This window comes from Cotesia glomerata, unplaced genomic scaffold (assembly GCF_020080835.1).
Source record: "Cotesia glomerata isolate CgM1 unplaced genomic scaffold, MPM_Cglom_v2.3 scaffold_27, whole genome shotgun sequence".
NCBI lineage: Eukaryota > Metazoa > Arthropoda > Insecta > Hymenoptera > Braconidae > Cotesia > Cotesia glomerata.
Genome location: NW_025403218.1, coordinates 45,171 through 68,749, shown reverse-complemented (window position 1 = coordinate 68,749; position 23,579 = coordinate 45,171). Strand labels below are relative to the sequence as shown.

At 28.0% G+C, this 23,579-nt stretch overlaps 4 protein-coding genes across 7 annotated transcripts; 2 read left to right on the top strand and 2 right to left on the bottom strand.

The window, feature by feature from the left end:
• The first annotated feature begins 808 nt into the window (after positions 1–808).
• LOC123274241 (RNA-binding protein Nova-1) lies at positions 809–12,098 on the top strand. Of its 3 annotated transcripts, XM_044741805.1 has the most exons (6): positions 818–1,344; positions 2,696–2,845; positions 2,967–3,124; positions 3,294–3,645; positions 3,780–4,234; positions 8,298–12,098. In XM_044741805.1, exons 1-6 carry the CDS (start codon positions 1,227–1,229, stop codon positions 8,304–8,306), a joined length of 1,242 nt encoding a protein of 413 aa, XP_044597740.1. In that variant the 5' UTR covers positions 818–1,226; the 3' UTR covers positions 8,307–12,098. The 3 variants fall into 3 exon arrangements, with proteins under 3 accessions (XP_044597738.1, XP_044597740.1, XP_044597739.1); XM_044741803.1 differs by lacking the exon at positions 8,298–12,098 and having other exon boundaries at positions 809–1,344; positions 3,780–6,161; XM_044741804.1 differs by lacking the exons at positions 818–1,344; positions 8,298–12,098 and adding an exon at positions 2,023–2,392 and having other exon boundaries at positions 3,780–6,161.
• Positions 8,379–20,621, top strand: LOC123274252. Of its 2 annotated transcripts, none has more exons than XM_044741823.1 (2): positions 8,379–8,514; positions 20,273–20,621. In XM_044741823.1, exons 1-2 carry the CDS (start codon positions 8,439–8,441, stop codon positions 20,443–20,445), a joined length of 249 nt encoding a protein of 82 aa, XP_044597758.1. In that variant the 5' UTR covers positions 8,379–8,438; the 3' UTR covers positions 20,446–20,621. The 2 variants fall into 2 exon arrangements, with proteins under 2 accessions (XP_044597758.1, XP_044597757.1); XM_044741822.1 differs by lacking the exon at positions 8,379–8,514 and adding an exon at positions 19,545–20,014.
• On the bottom strand, positions 16,957–19,212 carry LOC123274250 (probable maleylacetoacetate isomerase 2). The gene is made up of 5 exons (XM_044741817.1): positions 18,811–19,212; positions 18,464–18,515; positions 17,949–18,097; positions 17,621–17,825; positions 16,957–17,537 (listed from the first exon to the last, which is right to left on the bottom strand). The coding sequence occupies exons 1-5, from the start codon at positions 18,826–18,828 to the stop codon at positions 17,308–17,310; spliced, it is 654 nt and encodes a 217-aa protein (XP_044597752.1). The 5' UTR covers positions 18,829–19,212; the 3' UTR covers positions 16,957–17,307.
• Positions 20,545–22,974, bottom strand: LOC123274245 (protein salvador homolog 1-like). Its single transcript, XM_044741810.1, has 7 exons — positions 22,696–22,974; positions 22,547–22,623; positions 22,346–22,473; positions 22,048–22,281; positions 21,758–21,979; positions 20,854–21,162; positions 20,545–20,774 (listed from the first exon to the last, which is right to left on the bottom strand). The coding sequence occupies exons 1-7, from the start codon at positions 22,784–22,786 to the stop codon at positions 20,675–20,677; spliced, it is 1,161 nt and encodes a 386-aa protein (XP_044597745.1). The 5' UTR covers positions 22,787–22,974; the 3' UTR covers positions 20,545–20,674.
• Between the last annotated feature and the right edge of the window lie 605 nt (positions 22,975–23,579).

The window sequence follows — 23,579 nt, the reverse complement described above, 5'->3', positions numbered from 1 at the left end:
ATGACAACGACGTCCAATCGAAAAGGTTGTGTATAGTTGGGGCAGCGGGGCACTAGATGCAAGTTCCTAGTTGGCCTCGTTGCACTTGGACGAGTACGGCCCTGGGCAAACGTGGTGGCAGTAGTGATTGTGTACAAGTGACGAGCAGTGCCGCGGTGAGGAGCTTCGAATAAAGCGGAGGGGTGAGAGAGCACGAGCGAGAGCAACAGCGACAGAGTGACTGAAAAGTAGGGAAAGAGCGAGTGAGAAAGATATATAAAATTAGGTTCAGTTGGTTTAGTCGCCTCTACACTCTATACATACTACACTGTGCTAGAAGAAAAAGAGAGGGGGGCAATCGAGGTACGTCGATTGGACGATTGGTCAGAGTTTAATGTAGAGAGTACTGATAGTGAAAAACGAGCTTAGGAGTGAGATACCACGACTGGCGGAATCCATCGGGTATCCAGCACTGCCAGCTGGTTGGCAAGGGAGTCTCAAACGAGCAGCAGTTACCAGTGTGACGCGGATTCCCGTGAGCGGATCGTGTCGTACTGCTGATACAAGCTCCGTTCATCGTCGCCGTCGTCTGTCATCATCACTCATCATCACCACCATCTCTTCACCATCGTCATCGTCATCATCATCCTCAGTCTCAGCCACCAGCATCATCTTCAACTTTATTAATCCTGGGCTTGGAACTCAGTGATCCTGGTTGTCATCTTGGTTGAACTTTAATGGATAGAAGATTTTATCATTATCAACTATTTAAATACATATATTAATAATAACAACATATAATATAAAAAATAAAATATAATAAATTACAAACTCTGGTTCTTAAACTGCTGATGGGCCTGCAGTACAATTGCTCCCACTAGTTAAATAGTGTGCTCCCGCGTTAGTTCATAGTGACACACACACACACCAGTGCCCAGAGAAGCAAGAGCGATAAAGAAAGAGACAGTGTTAGAGCGAGAGAGAAGTTTGGTCTGGGGGACGACGTAGCAAGAAGAATTCTATCGGTGTGGCAAGCAGTTCGTCCCTGGCAGTCGGTCTCATCACGTCCCGTCCCGTTTTTTTCACACACACATACATATATTATACATAACACATCACACAACATACATAATCACTTCGGACTACACGGACACCTGGCTGTTGTATATATAGACAAGTTGACACAGTAATATACCAACGACGTACGCACGCACACTTGTTTTTTGTGTGCGCGCAAACTACTCAAGATGGCCGCTGACTCGGGAATGGAGACGTGTCCCTCCCCAGAAATTGCGGACTCCAGGAAAAGGCCTCTTGACTGCGACGCAGAGAACGGAGCCACCAAGAGGTCACACTACGGAACAGGTAATTTTTTTAAATATTTTACTAATCACTCTTATTTTATATATTATTTGTCCTTACCAGTGGTTACCGAAGTGCATTGTATATTTGTCAGATAAGAGATTGCTCGGGTTAAATATACATATATATGTATGGATGTGTATGTGTATGTGTATGTACCTCTTCGTTGGTCACGTTACTACTCCCTCTATCGCTATCTCGCTTGTGTGTTACGTCGCGAGGGAGTCGTCAATGTTTAATTCTGATGCGATTGACAACTGAATAGTATTGTATCCTCGGTGGCAAAAAGCAGCGCCAGCACCAGCACCTGCTACTGCAATGGCATGTTCAAGTTGTATTATTTATTGCTCGACAATAAAGTTTTCTGTGCTTTCGAGAGTGTGACACTTTTTGGAAGTTATTCCATTGACCTGCTAGTATTTCGAAAGGCCTAGTGGATTATATTTTGTACTGATATATATATATATATGTACATACGTGTTCGAGTGTGCCCATGTGTATATATCACAGAACTCTCTACGTCATATCAATGTAATACCAGCAGCAGGAGTAGCAGTAATAGCAACAGCAGCAGCAGTAGCAGCTTTATTTCTCACTGTCGTGATATATATTTTAACCCTTATACTTATAAATATATATATACACTTATATTTATTGTTTTATAAATCTCGTTTGATTTAATAGTCGTCACGGGTGACACGGCGAATTTTCGAATTTGACATTTGTCTGCGCGTGGGCGGCTGTGAACGACGTTTTAATGGAAGTCTTCTCTAACAGCAATAGTAATAACAGCTGCTGTATCATTAAATTGGTGACTTTGCAAATTTCTTAGACTTTATCTAAAATCATTGTTAGTTGATTTAGTACTAAACCTCTTAGCGTGTTGTCTTGATTTTAAACTTTGTATATTGTATGCTACTCGGTGATAAAATGGAGTTTTAATTACAAACATTAAGTTGGATTATTACAACAAAAGTTTATAGGAATACAATTAAAAATTTTTAATAGCTAAGTTTTGACAGCAGTGTCATTATGAAAATAAATATCGTTGGTAAGTTATTAAATATATATTTGTATTAGGTCGTGGGTCAAGGTCGTAAGTGAACAAGTTGGAACACTTGTCAAACAGCTGTTTACTTATTACTATTATTACTTTCTAATTTGAATTAGATTTTTCTTTGTCATTAATGTGAATTTTATGATAAGATAATATATTTACTGTCACTTTATGTATAATAAATTTTGTTATTGCGTTACACACCGTAAATAATACGGAAAAGTAGTAAAAGTGTAAAGAATAAATTTATAATGCAACAAACTAATAATTTATTTACGTTTTATTTATGTGTTGCAGCAGGAGGAGATGGAATGTACCATCTTAAAGTACTTGTACCAGGGGTGGCTGCTGGGGCCATCATCGGGAAAGGTGGTGAGACTATTGCCCAGCTGCAGAAAGACACAGATGCTAGGGTTAAAATGTCTAAAGCTCGAGATTTTTATCCAGGTAAAAATGAGAACACTGAAAATAAAATAGTAAACAAAGTTGGATCAATACAACAAGTAACATAACATATGTATGCCATGCATTTTATTTTATTACTTTTTTATATTGATTGTAACTCCAGGTACCTCGGAACGTGTGTGTCTGATAACTGGAAGCGTTGATTCCATAATGGCTGTAATGGATTTTATAATGGAAAAAATTCGTGAAAAACCTGATTTGACGTCCAAGATAACAGTGGACTTTGACTCTGGCAAAGCAACTGCTGAGAGAGACAAGCAGGTACTTAATTGCTATACTTGCCTTCTGTAGTAAATATTTTTTTGCACAGCATGATATCATATTAAGGGAATGTTATGATTGAATTCTGTATCAATGTCAACTACTTTATTATTAATAATAACCAATTTATCTCTATTAATCTTTTATTTTTTTATTTTTATAATTATAGGTAAAGATACTAGTACCAAATAGCACGGCGGGAATGATTATTGGCAAAGCAGGAAATTATATAAAACAAATAAAGGAAGACTCTGGATCGTACGTGCAGATAAGTCAAAAAGCTAAAGACTTATCTCTTCAAGAACGTTGTATCACAGTAATAGGTGAAAAGGAAAACAATCGTAGTGCATTACTTATGATACTTGCTAAAATTGCCGACGATCCACAAAGTGGCACGTGCCTAAACGTCAGTTATGCTGACGTAAGCGGCCCGGTAGCCAATTACAATCCTACAGGCAGCCCCTACGCTCAAGCACCTGGGACCGCACCCACGTACACAACTCCAGCTGGCCTCAATACCGGTAAGATCCCTCAACTAATTTACCGCCGACTTTAATTTAAAAAAAAAAAAAAAAAAAAAAAAAAAGTCGACAAAAGTTTATTGATAATTATTCTTACTAACTTTTATCGTTTTTTTTTTTTTTTTGTGTTTCAGTGAGTCTGTTGAACGGTGCTGGTTTGAGTTTAAATTTGAACCTAGGCGCTGCAATAACGGCTGGTACAGCACCTGTAACGACTCAACTTCTCGAGCATATTAAATTGAATTTGAGAAGTACGGGTTTTTCTGAGGCAGCGGCAACTGAAATTCTGACGGCGATTGCAACATTAGCCAAATACAATATTCTGGGCATGGGTATTGGCGGTATGCCAAGTGTGAGTTACCTGGGAAATCCAATTGACAGCACAACATCGGCTAACGGGTCAAACAACAATGGAGGAGTGTTTGGTCCAATTGGTACGGTACCGACACTGGGATCGACGTCGCCAACTCCAAGGAATACGCTCGAGAGATACGAGGCGTTTGATCCATTTCGACAGAACAACACTGCTGCTGGTGCCATTCATCTGAACAACAATTCATTCGGATTGGGCACAAACCAATTGTCACTCGTAAGTAAGAGTCCTACTCAGGTAGACACCAACAGCAAGGAGACCAAGAAAGTAGATATAGAAATTCCAGAGGTTATAGTGGGAGCAATACTGGGACCCGGTGGTCGCGCACTCATTGAGATTCAACAGCTAAGCGGTGCCAACATTCAAATATCTAAGAAGGGTATGTTCGCGCCCGGTACGAGGAACCGCATCGTTACTATCACGGGTTTTCCAAATGCTATCGGGATTGCTCAGTACTTGATCGAACAACGGATCAACGAGGAAGAGGCTAAACGAGCGCGTCATAACGTCATTGCCGGCATGATCCATTGATTCCACGCGACTCAACCGCGGTCATCCCCATTATTGACTTCCATTGTTTATTTAAATCCACTCTGACTAATTGAGGGCAAATTTTACCGATCCCCCTATAAACATCAGGACCAAGTTTATTTGCAATCACCGATTATATCTCTACTTGGTCACTCTTGGTCTCTACAGCTATCTATTATATTAGTAATAATTATAACTGGAAAAAGTAATTATACAAATCTCTCGTCTCTGTCGTTATGCATCACTATTTTAGGCGCTTATTTGCATTGCCAATATCACCATCTCATGCATCTATCACGGCTCGTTAACATTTATCAATAAGATAATTATTAATTAATATATATATATTAATATTACATCGTTATTTAACTATTCGTTAAACATTAATACAATTGTTCTGTGATACACCACGTTACGGGGCTTTATCACACATTCATTATGTATATTGAAACACACCAAGACACTCTCTCACACAAACACACACAACACAAAGGTACACTGGATATAGACCTCGGCGAGAATAGTTACAAAACCACTCTCTATATGACTATAGGACTACTACGACATTTTCATTTCGTTTAAATGCGGGTAATGTTAAGCGCAAAAAATAATTTATTTGTTTTTCATCTCTATTAGATATACATTTTAAAGCAATCCTATATATTAATAGCGATTGTCATAAAGTTTCAAATGAAAAATCACAAAATTTTTTTAATAACAGTTCGTATACCATCCATAGAAATTGTGCTTTATATAATTGACAAAAAAAGTTTTTTTTTTTTAGAGCTTTCAACGAAGAAATAATTAGACTGAAATTTTATCTCTCTTTCTCGCTCATTTTTATCACTATCATTTTTTCTTGCAATTTTTTCCTATTTCATCTGACAAATTAATTTTTTTTCCTTTGTATTATTAATTTGTCGGATAAAATTCAATAGTCAATACCAAAGATTAATTTTCACAAATCCAGATTTATATTCGTTCTTGTACAATTTTTTTTGTTTTCAATGAATATTTAAAAATAAATATTAATATAACTGGCTGGTCCGGTTGTATATTATAACTAATAAAAAAAGAAAATATATATCTATGTATTATAAATATATACATATATCTTTTTCATCGATCGTTATATTTTTATGCGATTACAGTCGCTCAAAGTTTATATATTTACAGAATTATAACACATATCTTTTGTACTTGATCCATTGTCTACTGTATATTTAAGTAATTAATTCAGTATATAATATATTAATTGTTATTTTTTCATATTATTAATTTTTTATCATTCATATAATATATTATATTAATATATAATATATATAACCGTGAAATATTAATTTTATTATTTTTTTAATTTTAATTTATATTGTTAAAATGATATTCATTTCAATCTAATGATTTCTTCATTAAAAAGCACAAATTAATATATGATTCATTATTATTTACATAGGAATATTTAAAAACAGGAATATTATTTTTTGCGTGTTGCATTAATGTTGTAGCAAATAGTTGAAGGAAAAAGAAATAAATTAAAGATATATCTACATACATATATAAATAAAATAACACATACACTAAGTAGCTTTAGAAATAGATGATGATGATAATAGAAAAAAAGGGTCATGCATAAATGATCGTAAAAAACATTAATAAAAATGGTTAATAAATCAAAGATATATTGTACAATATACAGGACAACAGACAGGATACGTAAAGTGTGTGACCGAATATTTTTTTATTCCGTACTGGAGATGGTTTTAGTAACCAGAAAAGGCAATTATTATGTCCAAACCAATGAGCAATTGCTCGAGTAGATCAATTTTTTTATAGAAAAATAAATTATATACATCTATATATCTATGTTTATATACATACACAAGTGTGTGTATATAGATAAAATAAAAAAGGAAATATATAATAATTGAATTATTGTCGCAATGTCTATGTCCAACGTTCCACTTGTTGAACGAGTGGTCGATAAATACTTTTGTTAGAAAGTTTTTAATAATAATAATAATAATAATAATAATAATAACAATCCGTGATTTTCGAGGTATTCCAGGATAAGGCAATGATTCAGCGGGTCATATTAAAATAAGTGATAAACCAATAATATATATAATAAAAGAAATAGAATTTTATGATGACGAATTTGGGATTGTTTTTACAATCAACGTATAAGTTAATAATGGCGCTGGCTCACCACTCTTCAAAATATAAAAATAATTGTATATTTATAAATAATAATATTGCATAAACAATATACACACATATATAATATATGACAGAGAACAAGTGAGATAAGACGAAAGAAAAAGAGATAATTATATATAAAGATTAAGTATAAAAAAATATATCTAAAGAGGTTAAATTAGATTGTTGAAAAAAAGATAATTCATATAATCTATCGTGGTCGAAAAATTTTATCTAAATATAGATATATTAAATGAATATATATATATGAATATTATTATTATTGTGAATAATAATAATGATAATTATTATTATTTTAATGAATTTAAATTGTAAGGAAGACGATGATATTGTTGACAAATAAGATTTGCGTCCGCCAGCAAAACTTTTAACGTTTTATCTTATTAATTGTCTGTTATCTGTTATCAAATTGCTGAGTATCATCCTCGTGAAACAAAGTTAATAGATACAAGTACTACATGCATACATATATATAGAGAATATCATTAACTTGCGTAATAAACAATGAATAATTTTTGTAGTTAGGATTTAAAGCGAGAGGTTAAGCAAGCTCTATCGAAGTTACAAATAGAATTACCATTATATAGATTATTATAGACGCTCGTTATTGTTTATTATAATTATTATTATTATTATTATTATTAATTATTAATTATATAATGACAAATACGGTGACACCAATCGCAAGATTTAAAATTATTCTCGACTAATGAAGTAGAACAATAATGAACTGTTTTAAATAATTTTAATAAATTAATTTCGTTGATTAAATTGAGGGCAGCATTGCGCCTGAATGTTTAAATAAACTAAGTTGAGGGTAATCATTCAACAGCCGGTTATCGAATGCTGGTGGGTTACCTGAGGCCATTTATCGCGCCTTTATCGCTCTTGCGAATCACTGAAATTCGTTATTACATTATATACATTTATATTTAATTATCTTTGAGCTTTAAGGTAATGATAATTCAACAGAATCGCGTTTCGTGTTTTAATTAACGACGTTAACGTTTTTATGTACTATAAATAAATAAATTTATACGTAAATACATACACACATGGATTTATTTATTTATTTTTGACAAATAAAATGGCGAAAACTGGTTAAAATGCGCGTCCATATAATCATGGAAGAATACGAAAACAAAATTCTAAATGAATCGTTACATAAAAATATTATTGAGTCGAAAATTATTTAAATAATGCTAGATAAATAACAACAACAACAAAAAAAGCAAATATAATTCTAAACATAAATAATATATAGTAAACGATCGACTTTGGTCTTTTTATACGATAATTTACAACTCGTAGGTGCATGAGGGCTAGGGATATTCGGAGGGTAAGTGATTAATCGATTAGGGCATTTGAAAATAATCCGTGACTAGAGATTTTGTGGGAAAAAAATTAATAAAAGAATAAAATAAAAACTATTTTCAAGCTAATATTAGATTGAAAATTAGAAAAAAAAAAACATCTTTTAAAAAAAAATTGCATAGTCGTGTGAAAAATGTAGACAATTTGTTTTGCGCAGGAAAAATAGCTTCACGGCAAGCAATGCACGACGAGCAAGGATGATTCGGAAAAGGAGCTTTCTACTGCGTACCTGACAGTAATCACAGTTTGAACAATAAGGTCGATATTACACTCACATACAATCACTGTTGTGCTCGTGATGTCAACGAGAATGCCGAGAAGCTGGTTTTCCTTTAACGTACCGCGGAAGATACGGTCCTCCTTGCAAGTATTAGGTAAGCGTCAAAGAGATGAGTTATCAGACTATAAAAAAATTTTAAAAACATAACAACAACAACCAACAACCAATGCCTAATTAAATTCAAAATTTAGTAAAAAATATTTAAAAATAATTCTCATACGTTTATTTGTTGTTTCGGATAGTTTCTGTAACTTGTAGTGTGTTATTGTGGTTTGTTTATTATTGTTATTATTATTACTACTACCATTGTTAAATTTGATTTTCAATTACTCGCTTTACCTATTCCACTGCCACGCAGAGTCTGTGCATGTCTCTTTGGTGGTCCCAATTAAATGCAGTTACCGTAGAAATATTTTGTTATGGATTTAAACAAAACCCTTTATGAAAACATATTCAAACAAACGTAAACTATATAGTTAGAAGATTAAAATAAAATGAAAAAAATGAAAAAAAAACAAAAAAACAAAAAAAAACAAAAATAATAATAGTTACTAACTCTCCGGTTTACCTTGGCCTACTAAGGTAATCTCTTTTGAATGAAAGGAATAAATAGACTATTGTATAAACGTCTAATGTGTAAATGTAAACTTACATTTCGCATTTTAAAAAGTAATATATATATATATATATATATATATATATAAATATATAATATACACTACGAGTTGTTAATTTATATGAAAATTCCAATAAAATTAAATGTGATTTACTAGCCAAATAAGTAAATAGTTACTATGTGTAATCACATTTAATTTAAAGCGTCGATTTTTTGTTTTTTAATTATTTAATTATTATTAAATAATTAACGCCAGCACATTCACCACGATTTGTCGTAGATAATTACATGTAACGTATTTGCATATTAAAAAAAAAGAAGAATATAAAATAATAGTTAATTGTACATCGTAAAATATTAATTAAAATAGGTAAATCAAGTGCAGAGTTTAAAAACATTTACACGTTATCTAGTTGTTTTCTTATCTGTACTGTTAATGGTTAAGAAAATAATTAGTAATTGTGTATGTGTAAAATGGTCATATTATGGTAAAACACTTGTAATTTGTAGAAAAAAAAAAGTTAAAGTCGTATCTTTCTTCATGTCATTAATTATTAAAATCATTAATCGTTAATGATAATAGCGGTAATTAATTAATAATTATTGGCTAATGATAATTATGAAAAATAATATAAAAGGACAAAAAAAATCTATATATATATATATAAAAATAAATATAAATATAAATATAATAAATACAATAGTTATAGATAATTAAATGCAAGAGATGAATTAATATATTTGAATTAATATTTTGCACGTTGGGCAATGTTATAAATGAGTAGCAATCAGGGAAATGTATTAGGAATTGAATTGAAATCGATTTTCAATTTACAGTGAAAGAAAATAATAATGATAATAAAGAGATAAACAAAATATATAAGAACGTGATAAAATGAAAATATTAAATCAATAATAGTAACAATAATAATTATAGTAGCAATATAAAATGATAGAAAGAAAAAACATAAACGTTAACAATTAAAATAATAATAATAAAAATAAATAATAACAAACATCTTTTACCATCTCAAGTGACATTGTCACGTTACTTGGCTGTGTGTGCTAGGCTACATCATCTCTCATGAATATAATAAATAAATAAATAAATAAATTCACCACTTTCTTACTCTACTAATATAACTAAATTTTTAAAAAAACTTTATTTGTCGAACAATTATAAACATCTATACATATAATCGTCTTAATAAGAGAGTTAAATTTTGTAGCTTTTAGGAATTAAAATCATTGTCATTGTCATCCATCATCAATAAATGTCATTATTTTTTTTCTTCACAACTAATCACTTCCTGTTCTACACTATCATCATTGTCATTATATTTATATATATTATTATTGTAATCATCATTAATTAATGTCATAAGTCATCACTTTTTTTCTTCCTGTAATATCCTTTTGTCGTCACCAAATAATTCGGAATGTTCCATCAACTGTGTCATTGCAAGTTATCATTTATCAATAAAATATACACAAAAAAAAACGAAAACCGGAGAAAGAGAGAAAATGTGAACGATAAAGCAAGAGAGCGAGAGCGTGATATGTAAAAAGAAAACGAAAGAAAGGTATATTTAATTATTGTAAATTAAAAATATATGTGTCACTATTAATATATGATCCATCAATTATATTCAGTGCCATAATAAGAGCACGTTTTTATTCTTCCTCTTGAACGTGACTACAATTGTTGTTAAATTAGTTAACAGTGATATTAGCTGTTAATAATTATAAATATTTAATAATATATATGTATAAATACATATACACCATATTTATATTTTACAATAATCAGATTTATTTGTATAGTTATTATAAAATTTTTCATCATCATTAAAATGCATTAGTCGAAATTTAAAACATAATGGTGCTGATGAATTAATTAAATAATTAATTGAAGAAAATAATTATTGAGAAAGGATAGAAGAGATTAAATATATCTGTATGTTGTGTAGAAAAGGTATTAATTTTTGTATTTCAGATTATATATTTATAGATTTATTTTATTTTTTCATGTTATAAATACATATTTTTTGTTTTCTTTTTCTTTTATTTACTTGAAGAATTTATTTGACGGTTTGCATAATCACTGTTAATTAAAATAATATATATATATATATATAAACACAAAATAAATTAAATAACGATTTATTACACATTGCATTGCATATAAAATAATTGAATGTTCACTAATTGAAAATGAATTTATAATACACATCGCACTTGTTGACAATAGAATTTAATTAAAAGAGATGTTCAATTTTATCGAACAATATATATATATATATTTATATAAAAAAAAATTCAAGTTGAAAAATTATACAGTTTAATTAATTAATTGATAATAGATATTTTTATTTACAATATACAATGGTAAAGATTTGAATTATTGATATTTGATAAAAAAAAATTTTTTATTAATTTATTGAGTCGCTTATTTATAAAATTTATTTTTATTTTACGCACTTGCGAATTTAAATATAAATTTATGATTGCCGAACTCTAAAAGGGCGATAAAATCTAAATTAAATTTACAAAAAAAATATATATATATATATATATATTGACACAGAAAGAGAGAGTGAGAAAAAAAAACTAACTATAAATAAAAGCCTAAGATTCATGTAGTCGCTGTGCATCAATTACATCACTGTTAATAATATTTGAAATCGTTAATGCATCACTTTCATTAATTTTAATAGTATTAATAATTATAATAAAAAATAATTTATCGAGATAAAATCAGTGCCGATTAAAGAAGGCTAAGAAGTGTTCAGGCGGTAAAACCAAATTAATTAAAATTATTAAAAAAAAAACTATAAAAATATTAATAATAAATATATTATTTAAAATAAAACTATAATGGTGAGAAGGGTTGTGTTGTACAAATTGTACGTAATGTTAATTCGTTGGGTATGGAGTTATAGATTTAGGTTGTTAATACGGTAATATTATTTTCGGTAAGGATAGTCTAAATATTTCAAAAAAAAGAAATAAAAATAATAAATCTAATAAATGTAACACTATTATTATTCACGAGTGAACAAGAAACATCTATTATAATAAAAACAGAGTAATAAAATCGGTAAAATTGTTGTTAAACGTAGCGCGTAGAAGCTCGGGGATAAATATTAATTAAAAAGAAATAATTCAGTACCTTGTTGAGTATAAGTATATGCATAAACAAAATGTTTTAGTGATAATGGCTAAATAACTGTCAAGCAAAGCGTGTAACGATTGCAAAAAATTTTAAATAATTATTGTGTAAGCGACAACTCGAAAATCGCTTGGACTACTCACGAAGTAATTATTGTTTTAAATGAAAAACAAAAAAAAACAACAAGAAGAATATTAATTATATAAATAAATATTTAAATAAGAATGTTATTTAATCTAAATAGATGTAATTAAATTATGTTTTCTCGCAGATACTAAATGTGTCTTTGTATATCAGAGGAGTCTTATTATCATTATAAGTCTTATCTGTAGACAAATGTTACATTAACTTAACTCTTTGACCTCTCTCTTTTATTTGTGTAATAGATTATTATTATTACTTTTATTATTATTGTGCGACGCGATGCAATGTATTAAGATCCAATATGCAAACGATTATTAACATTTAATGTTACGTTTACGAATATGATTGAATACTTATGCATATATATTACTATTATTATAATTATTGTATAAATAATATATATATGTATTTGTATTTAATCATGTGGATGATAATAACGAATTTGAGCAGCTCACTGCGATAAAGTATCTGTACTGGAGTTGTAGTATGTATATACCTGGGATTAATTCGTTGTAATTTAACGCGTATGATCAAGTATTGTACCTTACATTCCTTTGGCTATAATTGTAATTTAAGAACTTTAAGAAAAGAAATATTCTCTCTTGTACCCCGTGTATCTAATCACACAATCAAATCATTTGTCGCCTTTATCATAAATGTCATCGCGTCCAACTTATGACAAAAAAAAATGATATAATTATTTATTAACTAAAGAATTTTATTATTGAGAAGAAATAAATTTATTAGCATCGTCAATTCTAAAATTAAAATAAATATAACTATATTTAAACAAAAAAAGTCTTAAAAAACAATCAAAGAAATTTTTTTTTTGTCTATCGATCATGCTTATTTTATTTATATTTCTTAAAGTCATTAAATCATGCTTCTTTATTCGCTTACCTTTATTTCTTCATTATTATTAATAATAAAAAAAAAAAAAAAAAAAAAAAAAAACTTTAATCTACATCTTTTATTTCATTTCACTTACCTCATTTTATTCTTATATATATTTTTACTTAACGATATATTTATTCATTATTTATCAACTACCATTATCATGTTTTATCAGTGGAAAAAAAAAATTGTAAGCACAAACGCCATGTAATGAAGAAGAAACATATATATAAATATCTATCTATAAATTCTACATTCTTGCACTCTCTAAATGCGTGACAAAACTATAACAATATTTATTATTATCATTATTAATTAAAATTCCGTCAGTAAATAAATAACTTACATTAATAAACTCTATAGATAATTATATAAATCTATTTAATAAAAATTGAGTGCAATTTAATTATTATTTTCGATCAATGAAAAACAAATGCAATAATTAATTCGCTTAGCAAAATAAAATCAAGTTCGATATAATAATCATTGTAGAGCGTATTATAGATAAATAAATTATTATTTAATAGTTTATTGATCAAATAATTGTCATGCATAGGATAGTAATAGTTGTCTAATTTTAAATTTGCTAATTAACTAAATAATTAAATATAATAATAAATTTTTTTAATCAAAGTTAAATTATACCATGCATCACATGGCTTGCCAAGCTGTAAAAATAATTCATTGTTTTTTTTTTTTTTTTGTTAGATGTATTTATTACTTTACACATAAATATTATATATGTTTATTTTCAATTAAATTCACAATCGCTATATTTATATTTTTTTTATCGTTCCATTCCCCGGGTGTATTTTAAATATCTCGGGGCTAAATTGTTAATGATAAATATTGTAATTATAATTATTATTATCACTATATATTATTGCAGAAAAATATTATGCAAAAAATAACAAAAAAAAAAAAGAAGTCTATTTTAATATATATTATTCTACGTTTTAAAAACTTTTATTTGCATCCTCGAATTGTTAAAAGTTGATCGTTTTCATAAATTTATTATTAGTTGAACTTTTTTTTTTTTTAAACATTTTTTTCTCAATCTTTTTTTTTATCATTTCAATGTTCAATATTAATAAATATATAAAATATAATATTTATATATATATATATATATATATATATATATTAACTATTTTCATTCATGAAAAGCATCGTTACCTGTATGACAAGTGATCATAAGAGCATAATAAACAATCGCTCATTAACTGCATTCTGTTGTTATTCATTTCACGACCTGGCCAAACCATTTATTTCCATGTTTCCATTTAATTCAACAGCGTCGCAAGGTCATCATTCACATTACTCTTCACTGCAAGCTCTCTTTATACGTAATTACATTAATTAAACAAAAAAAAAAAATCAAATACTATATAAACGAATTTTTTAATAATTTTTCTCGATACAATAACTTGTTAATGCGTCTTAGGTGATATATATTTAAATAAAAACTAATTAAAGAGCGTTATAATAATTATTAAGATATGTTAAATTAATTATAATGTCAAATTTACTCATGTTATTACATCAAAGTCAGGAAGGTTGTTTTTTTTTTTATTACAAAGAAGAAATAAATATTGTCAGAAATATTGATAATTTTATTGATAAAATTTAAGTCAATAGTTACCTTCCTGTACTTTGATAATGTACAAAAATTGAAATTGTTCTTTAGAAATGTACAAAGCTATTAATTGTAAAGCAAAAAAAAATCATACGATAATTATTAAACTACTATTACTAATTAATACTTTACATTATCGTAAGATTTCTATTAGGGCCTTTTATTATTAATAATAGAGTGTAAATTATGTTATATCTAGTAAAAAATAATTGTGACATGAGATATTATGACATATCGTATTAATTATTAGTTGTTAATAATAATAGTAAATGGGTATTGAAGAGCGAAGAACAAAAATTAAATAATTAGTGTAAATATTTATTTCTTCTGCATCGTTAATAACTTTTACGTCACCTATATCAACGTTATGCATTCCATTTATTAATTATTTTGTAGATGTTATTATTATTGAAAATTATAAAACACTAAAATGAATGAAATGATAAAAAAAAAAATAATAACAACAAAAGACGGCACTAGTCAATAGTTATAATGTATTTTTTTATGAAAATGATTTAAAAATAAATATTCTATTAATTAATAAAAATTTTATGTCGAGAATCTTGAGTAAAAAAAAAAATAAGATAGAGCTTTAAAACGAGAAAAATTTTAACATTATTTCTTAACATTTTTTTTCTCTTGATAATTTAATAGGTAAGTAATCAATGACGAAGTAATTCTATGACACAAATTAATTTATTTCTATAAGCATTACACAATTATTTTTACTTATAAAATATTTTTTTTTTCACTTGAAAATATCTATTTAGTTTTTATTATTAATGTTATTATTATTATACAGACTTTAATTTGTTTGTTTTTTTTGTTATTAATTTTTAAATGTCTAAGACAAAATTTCGGAAAATAATCTACGTATATATTAATAATTTATACCAAATTGTGATACATATAAAATAAAAGTATTTACTTAAAACTATTTCTATTAATCATGCGATAGATAATTACATTTTTGAATGCTAATTATTTAATATTACTAATTATTCATTTAATATATATGTATATAATTATTCTCTTTTTCTTTCATTTATTCCGTTTCTCTAGTTTTGTTTTAAATATTTATCTGTTACTCTACTTTTATTTGTGTCTTTGATTTATTTAACTCAATTTTTTTTTGTAATATATTTACAAACGACATGATTGGTTTTTTGTACGTTAAAAATATGCATCACGGTTTTTAATCTATTTTTACTTGACTTAATATATTTATAATGTATATTAAATAGCAATGTGTCATTTTGTCTTTGATTTAATAATTATTCGCAAACTGACAGACTACATTTGTATCGTCATCATACGTAACACTCATACGTTCTCATTAACACGCATAGCATACGTACAATTATTATTAAATAAAATAATAACTAAAACGGAATGTTGTTCTTGTATATTGACTCAAGTATTATTTATACTAGATTGGCGACAACGGAAGCACATAAAATATTTAAATTATTAATTTATTATTTTCATAATAAACAAATAAAATATACCTTGCAGGCTATAAATGCATTGAATGCTATGATTAAATATAAAAGAGTATGATCACAATAATAGAGTTATAATGTCGCGTTATCAGATTTTTTTTGTTTATTAATAGAAAGAGTGAGAAAAATTCTAAAGATAATTTATAAAATATTACGAAAGATCTTTTGTACTTTCCATATCTAAAAATGACTTGAGATATGGTTTGAGCAGCCTGTTTCTTTTATCTCATCTCTATTTATCTTTCGTTATTGTTTTCAATTACTTATACCATTTACTTCTAACAGTAAATTATTTTAATTCAATTGACAAAAATATTATATATAAATTATATATTGATATAATTCTTATTTTTTAATTACTTCTAAGTATAAACGCTAGAAAATATTTTAGTTTATTTATTTTTTTTCTAAAAAAAGAAAAACTAATCACCGGTAAATGCAGTAAAAAAATATAATAAAAATGAATAGAGGTTAAGTAAAATAAAAAATATTTTATAAATAAAAATAAACTAGGCCCGCGTTTTATATCACGTTCAGTAAATATTTTAAAAATAAAATTTTTAAGATGGTAATTATTTCGATTAGTCTAATTATCAACTACTAATTCCATGTATCATTATTATCATTTTTTTTTTTTTTTATTAATGACAATTTAACGATAGAGAATAAAATTAACCAATAATATTATGTTGTGATACCCGTAGTTTTGAATACTTTGGTGTAAGTGAACTACTCAGTTAAACTATTACATACAATATGTTTCTGCAATGTAAAATTTGTTGAGTTTAAATATAATAGTATTAAAAAAAAAAAAATTATATTCTCTATCGTAATGGTCTTGATAATAAAATCAGGACCACCGAGCACTTCTTATTTCTAATAATTATAAATTAGAATAAGAAGAGGGTGGTCTGCCTTGCTTGCTACTTGGTCGCTTCTGGAGGACAGTCGGGCTGATTATTAGGATGAGCTGCTGTAAATGCCGGGTGGTTTTCTAAATGACGATCGACCCTCAGAATTGTTGGGAAAGGTCTTAGGTCAACGTGAAACCTCCTTGCGTTGAATATTTGCGGTACTAAGCAACAATCCGCCAAAGTTATTTCATCTCCCACGCAATATTTACCAGCACTCGACGAGAGTAATTTTTCAACAGCTAAAATAAACAAAATTCAATCTTGATCATTCAATATCCTACGTCAGATCATAAACTGCTTATTCATAATAAAAATAAAATACCTGTAAAACCACGCGTTATCCAATGTTGTGCCCATTCTTTTTTTCGTTCCTCGCCGACATAAATTAAAACAACTAAATTTTGTAGCGGCTGAATACCGCTAGATATAACTTCGCATATTTCTCTAACTCTAGCTCTTTTAACAGGATCTGCTGGCAGTAAAGGCCGATGTGGTCTGGTTTCTTCCAAGTATTGCATAATGTTTAACTAAAAAATATAAAACCATGTTTGCATAAATTATCACTTATTATCAAGTATCACTTATCAACTATGAATAATTTATAATTATTTTATTTATATTTTGAAATTTTAATAGCTACTACTACTTACTGATTCTATTAGTGTATGATTATCAATATGAAGTGCCGGAACCTGTTCCATCGGATTAATCTCTCTATATTCATTGCAATGTTGCTCACCGCCAGCTTTTACCAAGCTTACTGGTTTTATATCGTATGGTATTTCTTTTAAATTAAGAGCTATCAGACAAAATATTCAATTAATAAGTTATCTATTTTATTTATATATATATTTTTTTTATTAATACATTCATAAATATGATACTAGAATAACCAGACATCTGATTATTTATTTTTAACTAAAAAAAGTAGATTTTATTTATTTTTATTGATCATCGAGATAATTATCCTTTTGACCACAAATCCAAATGATTACAAAAATTACAAAAATAGTTGAGAATACATAAATTGAAAGAAATTAAAGTAATAATAATAATAAGATTTTAATTATTACTTAAAAAAAAAAAAAAAAATATAAATTTTCAGATGTATTTTATTTTTAGTATCATTCATAAGATAAAAAATAAATAAAAGTAATTAGCATACCAATTCTCACCCTCCACGAACAAGAGCTCCGCCAATATGAGTACAGGACCGGCTGCAATATAAAATTATAAATTCATTAAAAAATATTCATCAATAAAATTGCCCATGCATATCAAATATATTTTATCATAAAATATTTCCAATGGTATTTAAACCAAAAAAATTTGAATAAATAAACGACCCAACTGGAGTTGCAAACCGAGCAAAAAATTCTTAAACGCACAGATTGTAATTATCAAGCCCCAGCAATCGCCGGCAAAGGGGTTGAGGTCTACAAACTTGCGACTAAAAATTCATCAATCCATTAAATGTTACATGCAATATTAAATATTATTGCAAAAATTTACCTTGCCCATCACGGACATACTGCCAAATATTTATAAATCGGACGGATAACTCCAAAAATTTATCACAAAAAACTTATTTATCCTGGCGTGTGTATACGTTGTGTTGTAAGAAATCTCTTTGAAAAAAAAAAAAATTTATAATCCAGTCAACGCGCGAAACTCTGCTCCTCCTTCCACCTTTTATTCGATTCCAGACATCCCATTCCACTATTCACTGTGCAAACCAGACGCGATATTATTCCTCACCAGCATCAGCCAATCCCAATCAACTTACAGACATCTCAACCACGTAATATAAAATTACTTGACCCGCCTCATCCTCACATTTCTTCGCTTCTTTGCGTTTTCATTAGCACCGTTAATTATCTCTTCATCACCAGCCAATAAATCTTGACCAATTAATTCTTCAATATCTAAAAAAATAATCAAGTACATCAATCAAAAGCAATCAATAAACTGACAATTGGATCATAAAGTTGATGATTAAAATCCAGTTTCATTTATATTTCATCACCGGGCTCCTTTATTGATTGACACTCCTGACATTTATATCCAATAGAAAATGCTACTATTATAAAAATATACATGTGTGTGTCTGTACGTGTAATAAATAAGTGTACATACCTACACGGCATATTGAGCATGAGCATGAAAATGAAAATGAAGATCCAAGCAATTTGGCAACAATGTAATTTTGTCGACGATTAGAAACTAGTTTTCTTTTTATCAATACGTAACATCTAACTCGTGGTTCGGTCTCGTAACCTTTGTTTTCTTCAATAGTTTTTTATTTATATTAAACTGACAGTTTATTTTCATAAATTTACCTTGTTAAATAAATATATGCTCCTGCATAAATTAAGTAGGTACTTTTATTGATAAATGTCATGAATTTTATACGTATTATGTAAACAATTCTACAGTAGTTGACATTTTTTGGAGGTTAATAAAAATTGAAGTTCAATGAAAAAATATTGTTTTAAATATATTGACAGTAAGAACAATTTATAAACAATGTTTTGGCGGTGGGCAAGGTTTCGTTTACGAAAGTATTTTAAACCAATACCGGCTGCTTATGCTCAAGAAAGAAAGCATCAATTAACAAAAATTTATGTTTTTGCTGCTTGGAATCTATTCGGGTTGACTCTTTATTCTTTTGTTAGGAAAAACTTTCCTCCGACAGAAGCGGAAGAAAAAGATACAAGTAAATACTATACCTTAATTTAGTTTTTTTTTAATTTTTAATTTTTATTCCAAGTAGAACATTTTTTCATTGAAAGAAAAACTGCCACTAATAGGAGCTTAGAGGTGCCACTAATGGGGTCTTTTACCTTACATGTTTTATAGTTGTTATACTTTTTTATTGTTCAACTTTTTCAATAAATATCAGATGTCTACTGTTTTAATTATCATAAAATAATAAATTTATTTTGGTAATTTTTATTTATTATTTATGTTTCAGGTCGTTGGTTTGTTAGATTATTACAATTAGAAAATGTAAAACGACATAGCATGTCTGGATTCTCGGTGCAGATGGTGGATTATATTGAAGAACCTGGAGAGTTAATTGTAGATGGACAGGTAGTAGTTAAAAAGAAAGAATTAAACGAGGCAATTTATTCTAAGCTTGAATAAAAATTATCAATTTTTTAATGTAAATAGTTGATAATTATAATGTACAATACTGTTTAAAATTTTTAAAGTAAATTTATAATACAAAAATAATTTTGTATTTTTTTTTTACTGGTGTCGAAAGTGTAAAATAATTATTGTATTTACTAAAAACTATCAACAATTGTAAATGGGATAAATACTTTTTGTATGTACAATTAATTAATTAATATTAAATTGCATAATTTATAAATTAAGGCAAAGATCGTCGCAGAGCAACTGCACCAGCTGACGATTCATTCTCAGGATTTAACTCCTTCAATCTTTGCTCCATTTCACAGAGTAACGCTGACCTATAAATAGTACAATTATGATAAGATGATATCAGGATACTGAGCAAAATACTTGATATTGCTATTCGATAATACTTACCGATACTCTTCGTATCTCATAACAACTTCCTCTAATTCTTGCTTATAAAGTCTAGTAAGCATCGCATTGAAACAATCGAGTTCTGGCAAACGGAATAACTCCCATCGTAATTTTCTATCAAGTGTTATCGATGCTCTGCTGTACACGTATAGCCAATGAGGTATTTCTTCATTCAAGTACGGGTTTGCTGGTACTAATACACTGTGGGAATGGAAATGAGTATGCCGTGGTGGTGATACAATGCCTACTTGCTGTTGTAGTTCCGTAGGATAACAAGGATGCTCATATTGTGCTTGCCTTGTGATATGACTAAAATAATATGTCAGGTTTCAATAACTTGTTTTTAGAAGAGTATTAATGATGATACTGAAGTTAGGTTACAAAAGTCAATTTTTTTAATTTTTATAATAAATCAATTACAATAAAAAAATTTCCACTAAAATAGAAGACCCAGTTGTTGACACTGGTCTAGTTATTGACACTTGCAATTTTATTTTAATTAAAAAAGAACAAATTAACTCTAATAAAGTAATAAAGATTATTTTTGAATTTTAAATTTTAAGATAAATGGTTTTTTGAGAACATTTTATTTTTTTAATTAGAATAAAATTGCAAGTGTCAAACAACTAGGCCAGTGTCAGTAACTCGGTCTTTTACCATAATAATTTTTTTTAATTTTCACAAGTGGAATTTTTTCATAATAATTTCATTGCTATAAAATTATTAAGGGCCAGTTTTTCAATCCAGAATAAAATTTTATTTAATGATAAAATATATTTATATATTTTTTATAGATAATAATTTTACCCTGGATAAAATTTTATCTCGGATTAAAAAACTGGCCCTAAAAAATTTCTCATGTCAGTTAACTTCCGTATCTTAATTAATGAATTAAAAAACATACTTGACATAATAAACACCATATTCAGGTGACTCGATTCTCTCCCAACCAGTGGGAAGTCCTTCTTTTTCCAACGGATGAGACCAGTGAGTTGTTTTAGTATTATGATCAATATAGTACTTTCTTCCTCGTAGTGTAAAATCAACTGACCACCCGGGAGGAAGAGGTAACTCGGCTGGTTGTTCATTACGTGAGCTCGATCTTTCTGAATGCGCTCGACTGTATCTAAAAAATAATAAAAATAAGCAATCATGTAACTTCTCACCTACATTGAAGTTGAGTAGAAAAATTACCCAGGGTTATGATAAGCTTTATTGAAATCATCATAAGCTACGTCAGATTCAAAAGGTAAATAAGGCAATTGTGGTGTTTGAACACGATCAAGATGATACTCTGAACCTGCATACTGATTAACATATGTATGCGAGGAAGATATGGTCGGTGATAACCTTGGGTGATATAACGGAGTAGCTGTTCTGGACGCAGCTCCTTCAATAACTCCTGGATTAACAGACAAACTAGCGAACCTACCCCAAAAATAAATATTTTAATATTTATATCTGTCTGTTGACATTACTATTATTAGCTAACCTTTGAGCTAAATCAGGAACAGAGCTATTTGGTGTATATTTTCCTTCATGACTTCCTAAACCTACAGCGCTTGTCGTTGTCTTGGTGTTGCCAAATTTTTGCACCATACTCGGTTGTTGTGGTATTGGCTAATTGATTAAATAAATGTCAAATGACCATACATATTTAACTTAATGAAGTTTTGATGGAGAGGTTAATTACCATTGTAGCAGGAATCGCTGGTTGATTATGTTGTCTTCGATTTCTTCTATTAGGCTCAGTAGTCCATACGTTAATGACTGAATAATTAATGTAAAAAATTAATAAAATAATAACAACCATCGACATCGGTAATTAAAAATTAAACTTACTTGGCATTTCAGGCGGAGTTTCTTTTTTGACATATTTACCTACTACACCTTCTTTAATTGTTCTCAAATCTTTATTCTTTCGTGATAACATTGTTGTAAAATTAATTAAATAAAAACTAAATTCATTATTGAAATAAATAAAACTTATATTAATATTATTGAATTTGTGTTAAAAAAAATTCACTGGGTACTTTAACAACGATATCATTTTTGGAATTCTCAGCTGATAAATCAAAATACGTTCTGTTTTTTTTTTTTTTTTTTTTTTTTTTTGGATTGTTATTACAAGTCAACTAAAAAATTTACAAATACAAATCACTTTAATAAATTAAAAAAAAAACTAACGTATGTTGACTTTTTTTGCTATTTTAACAAAACGCCATCTTCAAAACTGAACTATAGCGCCACTATAAAAAACTATACCCGCGATATTTAAATTATAAAATAATATAAATAAAATTGTAGATGAAAACATGTAAAAAAAATCAAGCTTTTGATAAAACAATTAAAATAGAAAACTTAATATTGAATATTGATATCCGAGTAAAATTTTACGTTTTTTTTTACCGTGTTGTTTTTATTCATCATCTGTACAGCGAGTTCTGCGGAATGAAGATAACTAAAATCATTATTTATTTATACATCTAATTTTTAAATGTTAAAAATATATTATACTACGGTTAAACAATTTTTCAAATTCATATTTTTATCATTATCATTGTTATTTAGTATTATTATTAATTTTTTTTGTTTTTTTTTTATTTTTTATTGTATTTGTTATTTGGCTAACACATTGAGGATTCTACACCTTTACATCAATCATGTCATACGAGTTGTTATTAAACTGTTTTTATTTAGATTGTTTTTATTCACACGCGTTTATT